The sequence below is a fragment of the Camelina sativa genome, chromosome 1 (genome assembly GCF_030686135.1).
Source record: "Camelina sativa cultivar CO46 ecotype springtype chromosome 1, ASM3068613v1".
Lineage (NCBI taxonomy): Eukaryota > Viridiplantae > Streptophyta > Magnoliopsida > Brassicales > Brassicaceae > Camelina > Camelina sativa.
Window position 1 is genome coordinate 4,255,834 of NC_141880.1, and position 12,114 is coordinate 4,267,947.

The 12,114-nt window shown below is 36.4% G+C and overlaps 3 protein-coding genes and 1 pseudogene across 4 annotated transcripts; 2 read left to right on the top strand and 2 right to left on the bottom strand.

Annotated features, from left to right (window-relative positions):
• Positions 1-421: 421 nt before the first annotated feature.
• On the bottom strand, positions 422-2,392 carry LOC104766019 (fe(II)/2-oxoglutarate-dependent dioxygenase 1-like). Its single transcript, XM_010489861.3, has 2 exons — positions 1,449-2,392; positions 422-974 (listed from the first exon to the last, which is right to left on the bottom strand). Exons 1-2 carry the CDS (start codon positions 2,253-2,255, stop codon positions 651-653), a joined length of 1,131 nt encoding a protein of 376 aa, XP_010488163.1. The 5' UTR covers positions 2,256-2,392; the 3' UTR covers positions 422-650.
• Positions 2,393-3,985: 1,593 nt separating this feature from the next.
• On the top strand, positions 3,986-4,685 carry LOC147949528 (mitochondrial outer membrane protein porin 1-like). Its single transcript, XM_087463717.1, has 4 exons — positions 3,986-4,049; positions 4,140-4,202; positions 4,302-4,408; positions 4,509-4,685. Exons 1-4 carry the CDS (start codon positions 3,986-3,988, stop codon positions 4,683-4,685), a joined length of 411 nt encoding a protein of 136 aa, XP_087319843.1.
• Positions 4,686-6,407: 1,722 nt separating this feature from the next.
• Positions 6,408-7,607, bottom strand: LOC104765924 (uncharacterized). 2 transcript variants are annotated; one of them, XM_010489753.3, is made up of 5 exons: positions 7,439-7,607; positions 7,298-7,352; positions 7,120-7,179; positions 6,977-7,029; positions 6,408-6,868 (listed from the first exon to the last, which is right to left on the bottom strand). In XM_010489753.3, the coding sequence occupies exons 1-5, from the start codon at positions 7,475-7,477 to the stop codon at positions 6,737-6,739; spliced, it is 339 nt and encodes a 112-aa protein (XP_010488055.1). In that variant the 5' UTR covers positions 7,478-7,607; the 3' UTR covers positions 6,408-6,736. The 2 variants fall into 2 exon arrangements, with proteins under 2 accessions (XP_010488055.1, XP_087344976.1); XM_087488850.1 differs by lacking the exon at positions 7,120-7,179 and having other exon boundaries at positions 7,439-7,583.
• Positions 7,608-10,353: 2,746 nt separating this feature from the next.
• Positions 10,354-11,770, top strand: LOC147949529 (uncharacterized; annotated as a pseudogene).
• Positions 11,771-12,114: the final 344 nt, after the last annotated feature.

A 12,114-nucleotide genomic window follows, 5' to 3' on the forward strand; every position in this document is an offset into this window, starting at 1 on the left:
GTGTTAAGAAATTACGTTGATTTAAGCCTTTATACTGTTGTACTATTACTATTTATAACTTTAGCTCGAGCGATATATGTGTTTGATTGGGCAAAGCGTTAATTTGTGTCACGCTCTAGTTATAGCAAAAAATGATCACCTTCAGAAACAAAAATTATCTCGCACTGCATGTGGTCATGATCTGTTAGGCACTTTTGTCATGTCCGGATTATATAATTCTACTCCAACGTCATGTGTAGTAAAATAATGGAAGTCTAGCTTTAAACATCATCGAAAGACAATATATACATTGAGACATATATTCTTCTATTTAAGATCTACGACTTCAGTTGAGTATGATAGAGTCATTGATGTAAGTATGTAACCAATTACACGTTCGATCTTAATTAAGATCCTGACAGTTTCGAAATACGAGAAAAAATGTTTTGAAATTTTGAATGATGGTCGAAATAAAGGAACAATCAAAATGGAACATACTCCGAAACTGAATCGAACAAAAACAAAAAACAACAAAATTTCAATGCAAAAAATGATAATAATCCGCTGCAAAATCAGAAGATTTTTAGGAAAACAAAAAAAAGTAACAACAAAACCGAATCTAGGTACTCAACCTAGGAAACAAACAAATCAAACATCAGTTCTTCAAATCTTTATAAGATTTGATTCGATCGGTATCTGTCAAGTGGATCCCTGAAGAAGAGACGTTCTTGGTACACTCTCCATGCGTACTCCTTGAAACAAAAAGATCTGAATGCCCTTTTCTCATCACTTCTTGCTCCTCCATCTCCCTCCTCCTCTGCATACTCTTCTTCTTTGTCACCGTCACTGATCATATCTTTTAACGGAGAAACCATAGTGTCCATGGGAAGTGTAAGCATCAATGTCATTGTCACACACTTGTTTGGACCATCGTTTTGTCCCGAACACAACACTGGTCGATATTTAACTCTTTTCACCTCTCCGTTTCTCCAAACCTACAAATTTTAAGTTGTATGTTAGTTTGTCAAAAGTTGAAAATAAATAAGACTATATATATATTATATACTACTAGTATTATTTTTTTGGTTGGCCATATATATAGTAATAGTATTATAGAAAGCTTATATACAAATTTTGACTAAAAAGAGAAACTATATTCCCTAATTTCCAAAGTCCTAATTTCTTTCCCAATACAGGTTTTGACCTAATTAAAAAACATATCCCCCTTTAAAATTTTCCCCGCTTCACAATTTTGTTAGAAATATATATCGGAAATATACAAATCCTTGTTCTCTTTTTGATCAATAATGTTAAGACAGCGAATTAACGCCGTAGTGGAACAAAGCTCTGTTCCATCAGAAAGCTAAGCTGATAATGCGATAATTGTTTAAGGCTTTATATAAGAAGATAATTAAGTAACTAACTAGCTGTTTAAAAAGATAATAAAAATAAATAAAAGAGAACTTAACCTGAGCAATGTCACCTAACGTCACAAGAACAGAGTCAACTCCGGGCAAAACGGACACCCAGCCAGACTCGGTCAGCAAACAATACTTGTCCTCCCTTACCTGATACTGTAAACATACAACAAAGGGATAAAATCCGTTGGTTATCTCCGGTTCATCATCAGGAACACCTTGGTTAAGCCACATCAGAGTATTAAACCGGGTCGAGTCATATTCGAATCCGAGTGCGCTAGCCAGCATCTCTACCGTCTTCAGTCCAACTTTCTCTAGAGTCCGAGTGAACTCGCGGAGGGAACTCAGGTTCAACTCACTCGACTCGTTTGAGCAGTCGACGTCAAGGCAAAGCGACGGCGTTTCAGCATCGGCTTCGTATCCCAGCGGCCAGTTTTTTGGAAACGACGTTTCTTTCTTCTCTTCACTGAGGTCTAAGAGTGAGAGCGAGTCAGTCTCGGCTGCTTCAGCGAGTGCAGAAGGGATAACAATATCGGAGTCATCGATAGAGAGTTGGAAATATCCAAAATCAGTAGCGGCGGAGATAAGATCGTCCCAGCTTTCTCGTTCTCCGGCGGAAAGGGATACCATCGGAAGAGAATCGACGGAGGATGCAGGAGCGTCGGAGAAGCGGCGGTTGGGGAGTGAAAGCAAAGGAGGGAGACGGTGGAAAAGGCTGGAGAGAGCGTCGACTGCTGTTTCCGGTTTTTTGGTGGTGTTGGGATGTGAACATGACGGAGTTGGTGGAGGCGCCGCCGTGGCTCCACCGTGTTTTTTCAAAGGTTGGTGGTGGTTGAGGTGAGCTGAAGAGGAAGCCATTTGAAAGATGGATGTGACTTTGGAAGAGGCAGAGGCCTTATGTGAAATGTGTTAACAGATGTGTAACTTGCGTCTACCGTCTACGCATGTAATGTAAGGCTTTACTCACACACGCGTGTGGGACTATGTATAACCTAATTTTCTAGATCGATTAGTGAAAATGAAATCAATCTATATCGTCACTAAATAAATTCATTTATCATGTTTGTTTATTTTAATGACATGAATTTTGCAAGTGGATTCTACAATTATTATGTTATTTTTTTCCGATAACACATTTTTAACATGCCCACTAGTTTAAATTATACTTACGTGGCAAATAACATCGATCCGCAAAACAGTGGAATGATTAAACGATAAATTCTTTTTTAGGTGAACAAGTAAAATCATTGTATGTGTATACAATTTTTTAGTCGCAGAACAAACGAATGCATAAGTAAATCTACCAGAAAATCGGTATTAGTTGAATTGTTGTTGTGTATGATTTACATCTTATCATCATGTTTTATTTCTTTTACTTTTTACGAAAGTTAACTAACTTTTTTTTTAATCATCACACGAATTAGTTAAAAAGATTCTGGAAATTTTGATTTATAATAGAAAATATTCATAGTTTATTAAAAACATTACAAACTTAAAAATATTATGTAACCAAATAATGACTACAATTCCTAAGTTTTCCTACTATATAATTAGGAACAGTAAGAAAATGAAACTCATCTTCTTCATTAACAATTGGGTGGTGTTCTCTTCATGATATTAAATGAGATAATATAAATTGAGTTGCTCAAGTAAATATTAATTGAAAGATGGACTAGTTAAAATATCATATTCAAGAACAGGTTTGCATGCATTTTAAACATATTCAAATAGAGTCTCGAATATAAAAGTAAGCACAATGCATTTTAGAAGCACAATCCGGAATATAGAAGTAAGTCATTGGGAAACTTAGCCAAAAACAAAAAAGTAGTGGTTTCAGGCCACAAACGCAAAGCAATTCCAACAACTACTCTCTCATTGTAATGCTTTTGCATCGAAAGTCTGAAAAACGAATCAAGTCCAATTGTGCTCGAGAAAACCATCAATGCCTTCCTTGTTAATATGTGCTTTCAAGTCTGTTGTACCAAAAATGACCACCTTGCTCCAAACAGTGGTGAAGGCACAGCTTGATAATCAAGGCGTAGCTGGTGTTGTCCACTCACTAATGTAACCCTCTTCCGCTACTTCTCCTGATTCAGGAAAAGCTCCTTGGAGAACTTCTCTTTCAAACCCTTGCGGCTGCGGCGATTTTGATAAGTATGATGTCTCAGCTTTTGTTCTCCGATTTTTTTCCGCTTCCTTTGCTTACCGTTTATGCATAGTAGCTAATGTTACTCTCTTCTTCTATTCCTGATTTAGGAAGAGCTACTAAGAAAACCCTAACGACGATTTTTGAGAGGTACAATGTCTCAGATTTTGTTCTCTTTTAGTTGATTCTTGGTCTAATTTTGAATATTGAGTATACATTTTTGATTTTTTGAGATTTTATAGAAAGATTTTGTTCTCCTTTCGTTAATTCTTGAACTAATTTTCAATACTGAGTACGATTTTGATTTTTTGAGATTTTATAGAAAGTTTCGAGATATGGATGGTTTCAAAAATGTCGCATTGGGAGTCTTAGTCTTGGACAAAGTAGAAGCTATTGTTTCTTCTTTTTTTTCTCACGATACCCAAGCAGTCTTATAAAGCTGATGCTCTCACCTGGATCAAACTCGAACTTTGGGCATTATCATGATATTGGTAAAAAAGCTAGAGGTATTGTCTTTCTACCTTTTGTTGTGAAAGAGAGTTTTAAAGCTAGAGATCAATCTTTTGTTTTTAATGAGGCGCATTCAACTTTTGCAGATCTCTTGTATTCTGATTATAACAAGGGTTTAAAAGCTAGCTTCCGTGATAATTGCTTAAGTGGTTCTCTTACCAAGCTGCGTCTTAAACAACCATTTTTGGGACAACTTACTTTTCAATAGAGGTTTAGGAGTGCTACTTTTGCTCTGAGTATTGACACAGATTCTGCCATTCTCCTAAGCTCTAAGATTGAAGCAGTTGCTCCTGGATTTGCACCAGGACTTACTTGCCTTGTGAATGTCAATCTCCCTAACCAAAATTCTGGCAAGGTATAATACGAATTTTGTATACTCTCGTTTCTTATTCACCTTTATATTGATCAATAGTGTCATTTATTGATTCTCATTTTATGCTTTTCTTTTCTCGCAGATCGAATTGCAGTACTTGCGTGGTCTTGTAAGTTTAAGCTCCAGCTTAGGCTTATTTAACAACCCAATGTTCGGTCTATCTGGTCTGGTTGGCAACAATACTTGGGCTGTTGGTGCTGATGTTGCTCTGAACACCAACAATCACCAAGTCACAGCTGTCAATGGTGGATGCAGCTGAAGTTGGGATCGTAAAAGTGCTTCTCTCACCATGTAAGCTCTCTGTCTCTGTCTTCTCTTACGTTTGATGTTCCTTTCTCTTGACATGCTGCATTCTTATCTTCATTTAGTCTCTATTGCATTATTTGCATGCGCATATGTGATGTTTCATATACTCTTTGTATTGTTCACGAGATTTCAGTATTAATAGTATTAGAGCGCTTTTCTGCTTTTTTCTCATTTATTTTCCCAAGAAACTTGTAACAGACCATTTTCTCAGCTCAAGAAACTTGTAACATATATATCTTTCTAATTTTTTGTTATTCATGTTTTGTAGTGAGGAGAAGGGACGGTTTGTCAAGGGACAATATTATCATCCCTTCTCCAACACTTCCATCGGGGGAGAGTGGTCTTTTAATGTCCATAGGAGGCGCTTATACTTATCCTTTGGAGTTCAACAACATTTTGGTTCAACCGAGTTGAAGGCACGTATCAACAAGCAAGGTATAGCTGGCTTTCTTCAACACAATTGGACATCTGAATCATTTTTCAGAGTTTCCATGCAAAAGCGTCACCATGAGAGAGCAATTCTCGGAGTCTCTGTTGCGTTTGTCGCTTGAGAGAGCAGTTGTGCTTACTTCTATATTCGATACTGTATTTGAATATGTTTAAAATGCATGCAAACCTGTTCTTGAATAAGATATTTTAACTAGTCCTTCTTTCATGTAATATTTACTTGGAGCAACTCAATGTCTCAATTTATATAATCTCGTTTAATATCATGAAGAGAACGCCGCTCAATTGACAAGATAAGTTTCATTTTGTCTCTTATTACATTACTGTTCCTATTTATATAGTTTGGAATATTGGATTGGAAAAATGTCATAAAAATCTCCAACTTTCAAGATACCATTTTAATCACAAACTTTTTGTTGACTTGACTATAAAATAGCAAAGTTTTGTTGACCACGGCGTTGCAGGAAAATAATATCTATTTGGAAACACCCAATTTGGTACTCAAAAATTATTTTCCAGTTATGTTTATAAATAAGTCCAATTATATATAACAAAATTTCATAAAAATAATATTATATTTATTCAGATGTAGATGAAAACTCAAAATTACCGTTGTGATGTAAGAATTAAGTTGGTGAACTCTTGTCTGAATGATAGATGATTAAGCTAATTCTGACTTTACGATAGTTGTTACCATAAATATTAGTTTTGACTACTACACACAGACCGGAATAATTTAGGATTTTGGATCAAAAAAAAAAAATGATAGATGATTAAGCTAATTTTTCAGACTTTAAATGCAAACGCATTACAATCAGAAAGCAATTTTTTGGAGTTGCTCTTGCGTTTGTGGCCTGATACCACTACGTTTTTGTTTTTGGCTAAGTTTTCCAGTAACTTACTTCTATTCGGGTTAGTGCTTCTATACGAGCTTGTATTTGAAAATTTGCTAAAATGCATTTTGCTTACTTCGATTCGAGACTGTATTTGAATATGCTTAAAATGCAAGCAGACCTGTTCTTGAAATTGATATTTTAACTAGACCTGTTCTTGAAATTGATATTTTGACACTCCAGTTAGGTTAGCTGCCTTCTTTGACCATGTTGCAGAGAAAAGAATCTCAGAATTATGAAACCATTTGATAGACTCTCTAGTAACCCTGTAAGTCTAAGTAAGTTTGTTACACTTGCAAAACAGAATTGTTAAGTTGATAAGACTCTTGCCTGAATGATATAAGATGAAAGGATTATTACTTGGTCAAGGCCTCAAGGGTAACAGAAAACTTGTGCTGGTTCTATTGGCACAGTGATGGTGCGTATAAATGAAAAGATACTCCGATCCAATTACTGGAAACCGGTTGGGTGATAGATGAATTGAAACATTTACTTGTCCTTTAAAATATGACTTTTCTGTCCTTGCAAGAGAAGTAAGCTAACTCTGACTTTTATTTTACTTGTTAGAACTTGGAAGTGATGATTGTTCGTTCTCTCACATTCATTCCCATAAGATATATATATCCTCTCGCCTGCCCAACACACAATGACCACATTCTTCTCCTCACTTAGCTTCAGACCACATCTTTTCCAAATTGCTAAACCATGTCATCTTCCTTATCTTCCTAAATTCAGGCCACATTTTTTCTCTTAGATCCTCAACTTTTGCATGATTCCCAAAAACTTCCCTCAAAACCTGAAAAAAAAACACACACACAGAGAGATGATGAAACAATGCACAAATGTAATTCAATTTGCTTAATTTTTTCTTTTTTGTTGTGGTTAAAACTATTCAATTGCTTACCTGTTGTCTCTGCTCCTCACGTTCATCTAGTTTACCTCCATACAGAATATAAGCTTAACACAAAATTAAAATTATGATTAAATAGACTCGTCGATGAAAGTAATTATTAAATCTTTATCAGGAATCTATGGTCTCCTCTATACCTGAGGTCAATCCCAGAGTCCCTCCTGTACCTTGAATTAAGAACCTAGCTACCTTGGACCCTAGAATCACAAAACGATAACTTTTTGATTTTTGTTTTTTTCTTCTTCTAATAAACCTCCAGACTACAGCTACATCGAAACCCAACACACACACTCGCGAATTTTCACAGAAAGTTACCTTTGCTACTACCGGATGAAGATACATTGCGGCGGGACTGGGAGAACTTGCGGCACTGTAAAGTTTTAATCATGTTCAATAGATCGATCGCACAAAGGTGGGAAAAAAAAAACGCTAACGATAATCAGATATTCGATTTACCTGCGCAAATATCAATCTCATATTCCTATTCGGCGACATGATCGTGAAATTAGGGTTCGCTCTGAGTTCTGATTTCCTCTTCCGCTCTTCGGAAGGGTGGAGAAAGAAAACTGGGGTCTTTGTGAGTTCTGTGGTAAAATGGGCCGCCTACACTGTTGGGCCTTAGCCTAAATTAGTAAAATAGCGGTTCGATATTTCTTAAAAAAATCTTTAATTTAGTTTACCATTTTTATCTCTTAATGTCCTTGGATAATTAATAGAAACAATGCTTATCTCCTACATAACCTTACTTTGTTTTCGTTTAGTTGTAGTAAGGGTTGAACGACTACAAAACATTCAATAAGGCCTAGATCAATGAGTTTAGGCCAGATTTCCACATCGTCCGACTAAACAAAATTGGCTAAATCGTTTGTAAGAAAAAGAAACTCAGGCACAAAAGAATACAAAAGCAAAATTTAAAAACAAATGAAGAAACGAGGCAACATCACAAGCATATTTTTTTACTGATTTTTATGTTCTGCACACCGTCAAACAAAATCCGAACACAAGGCAGCATCACTAACAACCATTTTTAAAAGATTAGTAGTCTAATTTTTGAAAGCCTCAAACAAAAACATAACACACTACATTCAAATCAACTTTCTAAGCAGATCACGCAGCATCATGTCAAATCGTGTCAGACAATGTGCCTAAAATCAAAGAAAATACAAATGTTAGATTAATAAAAAAAGATCTTAATCCCAACTGTTGAAGATAAAAACTAATAAATTCCATACATGTGCAAGTGTCTGACGTCGACGACGATGAAGTTCTTCTATATCCCTCATCATTGTTCGACAATGTTCTAGTACCTCGATAGTTGCTGAGATATGATCAAAGAATCAATCATAAATTTTTTTTTACTCTAATGATTTTTAACAAAATAAAAAAAAACCAAAAAAATCAAAACAATCTAAAAAAACTCAAAAAAGCATTACCCAGGAAATGTAAGCAACATGTCTTGTTCATAGATTGCACAAAGAAAGAATCCATAAAGTATCAAAGGGTAATCAATGATGAATTCTTCGATTTTTACCTGTTGGATTACTCTTTTCAGATTGTTGTTCGGTGGTATGATCGGATAATTTTGAATTTTTTTTCTTCGGAAACAAAAAAAATCGGATCTCAAGTGTTATGTCTTTTTAATGGTCTTATACTATTGGGCCCTAACCCGAATTACCAATATATTTATTGTCTATAATATATATTCCCTAATTAGTTTAAATTTAATTTACTAGTGTATGAATTATGATTTTTTTTAATCAAATTTGATAAAAATTGAACTCCCACAGTCAGTTCCATTGTTATTCAATAATGTCGACATTCACTTGAAATTTTAATACTTGGATATGCAGGAAAATACTATATTAAGAAAATACTATATAGTTGGAAACAGCCAATTTGGTTGATGAGTTTAAAATAGATCAGTCATATTTAATGATTTTCTTTTTTACTTTCATCGCATAACTTAAAATTGGTCTTCTTATTTGTTTTTCTTTATTTATTTCAAACATCAATTGGTCTTTCTTAATCTTGTCTCTAACACGGAAACAATAAGACTGTCTTTCTCATCTTTCCACATTGCGAAAATGTCTAAAACTTATGTACTAGTACTGTATGTATTATGACTTCCAAACACAGAAGCAAAAAATAGGAAAACTGAAAATAACTTATTCGAATTAAAACATGCGCATTTGCATATGTAGATGCCTGTGTACTCTGTTAATGAACTTTAAAATGTGAAAAGAATAGAACTTAAAATATGGAGCACGAGTGTTCAGAATAGAGAGAAAATGTAACATAACGACAGTTACATACACATGATCTTGACTCTTTTTTTCTCCTTTCCAATTTTGATCATAAATGGCCTTGGTCCACGCAACTTGGATGTCCTACAAATATACATATAATATACATTACTATACAATAATTTAATTAATACATACAAACAAACGTAATCTATATAACCAACTCCATAACCATTATTTACCGATTTGATATGATATATTTAGTGAATGCTGTATGCCTGTATTATTTTTCAGAGGTATGTATTTTTTTGTTTGCATCATCAATATTTGAAGCATTTTGATATATGTCTACTTAAATGGCCAAATTTTTTTCCAAATAACTGAATATGTGAAATTTTACTTTTTGTTTCCGCTCTCGATTTTGGACTGTTATTTCGATCAATATTAGAAAAAAAAAATATGGAGTTAAATAAAAATAATAAATAATGATTATGATGTTTGTCGAATAATTTATGTTTGTTTATATACGTTATCATATATATTTTATTAGAGATATAATATTTTATATCGGAAGCTAGACAAAGATCCTGACAGTATATATACACACCTCAAAATTACATCGTGTAGAAAGGCAGCCAGCTCCACTCATTGCGCAAAGGTTATCGAATATCTATCTAACAGCGGGAGAAAGGAAAGATAGCCTCATCGCGCAAAAGGAAACCACGATGACAGTAGAATATGATGCTTTTATTAAACGTTGGGCTATGTTACGCCGTTAGATTGTGGGCAATGAGTGGAGATAGTGTTAGATAGATATCATCGGCGTAACCTAGCCCACAATCCACTCATTACCAAGTGTTAGATAGATATCATAGAATCTAGAAATATAGAATATTTCCTTATACTCTTGTTATCGAATATGTATAGAACTTGGGGAGCACTCCTATTGTACCATATATAAGGATTGTCTTGTGAATAGAATTCACCACGGAGTTTACCTTTCTACATGGTATCAGACGCTTAAGCTAGCCACCAAGCTAAGCGATCGATCCAATCTCCGCTCTCTCTCTTTCTTTTTCATCACATCTCTGCTTCTTCTTTTGTTCTTCCTGTTTTGTTCTCTTCGTCATGGCTCCCCACACCTCTTCTTCCTCCACTAATGAAACACCATTAAGCATCTCTCAGATCAAGGCTTATATCCCTATAACCCTTGATATGACCAAACTCAACTATCAAGTTTGGCGAGAGTTGTTTGAAACTCACTGCATTTGTTTTGGGGTTCTCGGTCATCTTGATGGTACCTCTATTCCTACCCCTGAAACCGAAAAAGAATGGAAGGAACATGATGGCTTACTGAAGATGTGGATTTATGGAACGATATCAGAATCAATCCTTGACACCGTCCTCAAAACCAAGTGCTCTGCTCGTGATTTGTGGCTCACAATCGAAAATCTCTTCCAAGATAACAAGGAGGCTTGAGCTCTCGAACTTGAGAATGAACTTCGCACAACTGTCATCGGGGATCTCACCGTTCACACCTACTGCCAAAAACTCAAGACTTTCTCCGATCAACTCGCCAATCTCGATTCACCCGTCTCGGACCGCGCTCTTGTTATGCATCTTCTCAACGGCCTATCCAACAAATTTGATAACATTATCAAACACAAATCCCCATTCCTACAGTTCATTCAAGCTCGCTCGATGCTTACCATGGAAGAGAAACGCCTCACCAAACGGACACCACCAACACTCGTCAATCACAACACGGCTTCTGCTCCTCCTCTTCTCTACACAGACTCAGACCAGCAACGTCCGTCCAACCATGGAGGTTACTCGAACAACAACAACTACTCACATCACAACGGCGGTGGTAAAGGTCATCGGTGCCGTGGTCGCGGTGGCCGTTACGGTCGTGGTCGCGGCCGCTAAAACGGTCAATGGCCCCAACTTTACACACCGACTTGGCCACAAGGAGCTCAACCATGGCTGGCGACTTATCCTCCGCCGATGCTTTCCTACCCTAGCCATCAATTCTCCCGTTGGGCTCACTCCCAAACTACTCGGCTCACAACAACCGTATGCAGCCTGGTATTCTTGGACCCTCTCCTAGGCCCAACCATGAAGCCCATCTTACTAATGCAGCAACTCATCAACAACTAACGGCCTTGTACTTACCTACGCAAATCACTCATGCGTTTAATACGATGACACTGCATGATCCATACAATCCATGGTACATGGACTCCGGTGCAACATACCACATTGCCTCACATCCAGGTATTCTTCGTTCTACTTTTAATTTGAGCAATCTACCTTCTATTACTGTTGGCAATGGGTCTTCCGCTCCTGTTACGACAACCGGTGAGGGGATTCTATACTCTCCCTCTCGTCCCTTTTTCTTATTAATGTTCTTGTTTGTCCCGCAATTATTAAAAATCTGATATTCGTTCGTAAATTTGTCACAGATAATTTTTGTTCTCTTGAATTTGATCCTTTTGGTTTCACTGTTAGATTGTGGGCAATGAGTGGAGCTAGTGTTAGATAGATATCATACCTACACTATCCGCAATCTAGTGTAACCTTGGAAGTTGATTGTGGATTGTGGATCCTTTTGGTTTCACTGTTAAGGACCTTCCAACTCGGACCAACCTTCTCCGCTGTAACAGCTCGGGGCCCCTCTACTCGTTCACTCCGTCCCCCATTCAGACTCCTCCTCTTGCTCTTGCTACTTCTACTTCCAATACTTCTCTCTGGCATCGAAGACTCGGCCACCCCAATGACCAAGTTCTTCATCGTCTTCTCTCATCTCTTTCTATTTCTAGCAATAAGACTGACTTGACAACAATGTGTCAAGCATGTCAATTGGGTAAACATACTAGGCTCCAATTT

Excerpts from the sequence above, each read along its gene's own strand:
- LOC104765924 (XM_010489753.3), bottom strand. The coding sequence starts at position 7,477 with ATGTCGCCGAATAGGAATATGAGATTGATATTTGCGCAG. Across the intron at positions 7,353-7,438 it reads TGAGATTGATATTTGCGCAG|TGCCGCAAGTTCTCCCAGTC; the intron begins GTAAATCGAATA and ends AAAACTTTACAG. Across the intron at positions 6,869-6,976 it reads GTGAGGAGCAGAGACAACAG|GTTTTGAGGGAAGTTTTTGG; the intron begins GTAAGCAATTGA and ends TTTTTTTTTCAG.
- LOC104766019 (XM_010489861.3), bottom strand. The coding sequence starts at position 2,255 with ATGGCTTCCTCTTCAGCTCACCTCAACCACCACCAACCTTTGAAAAAA. Across the intron at positions 975-1,448 it reads CGTTAGGTGACATTGCTCAG|GTTTGGAGAAACGGAGAGGT; the intron begins GTTAAGTTCTCT and ends TAAAATTTGTAG.
- LOC147949528 (XM_087463717.1), top strand. The coding sequence starts at position 3,986 with ATGCTCTCACCTGGATCAAACTCGAACTTTGGGCATTATCATGATATT. Across the intron at positions 4,050-4,139 it reads TATTGGTAAAAAAGCTAGAG|ATCTCTTGTATTCTGATTAT; the intron begins GTATTGTCTTTC and ends CAACTTTTGCAG. Across the intron at positions 4,203-4,301 it reads CCGTGATAATTGCTTAAGTG|ATTCTGCCATTCTCCTAAGC; the intron begins GTTCTCTTACCA and ends GTATTGACACAG.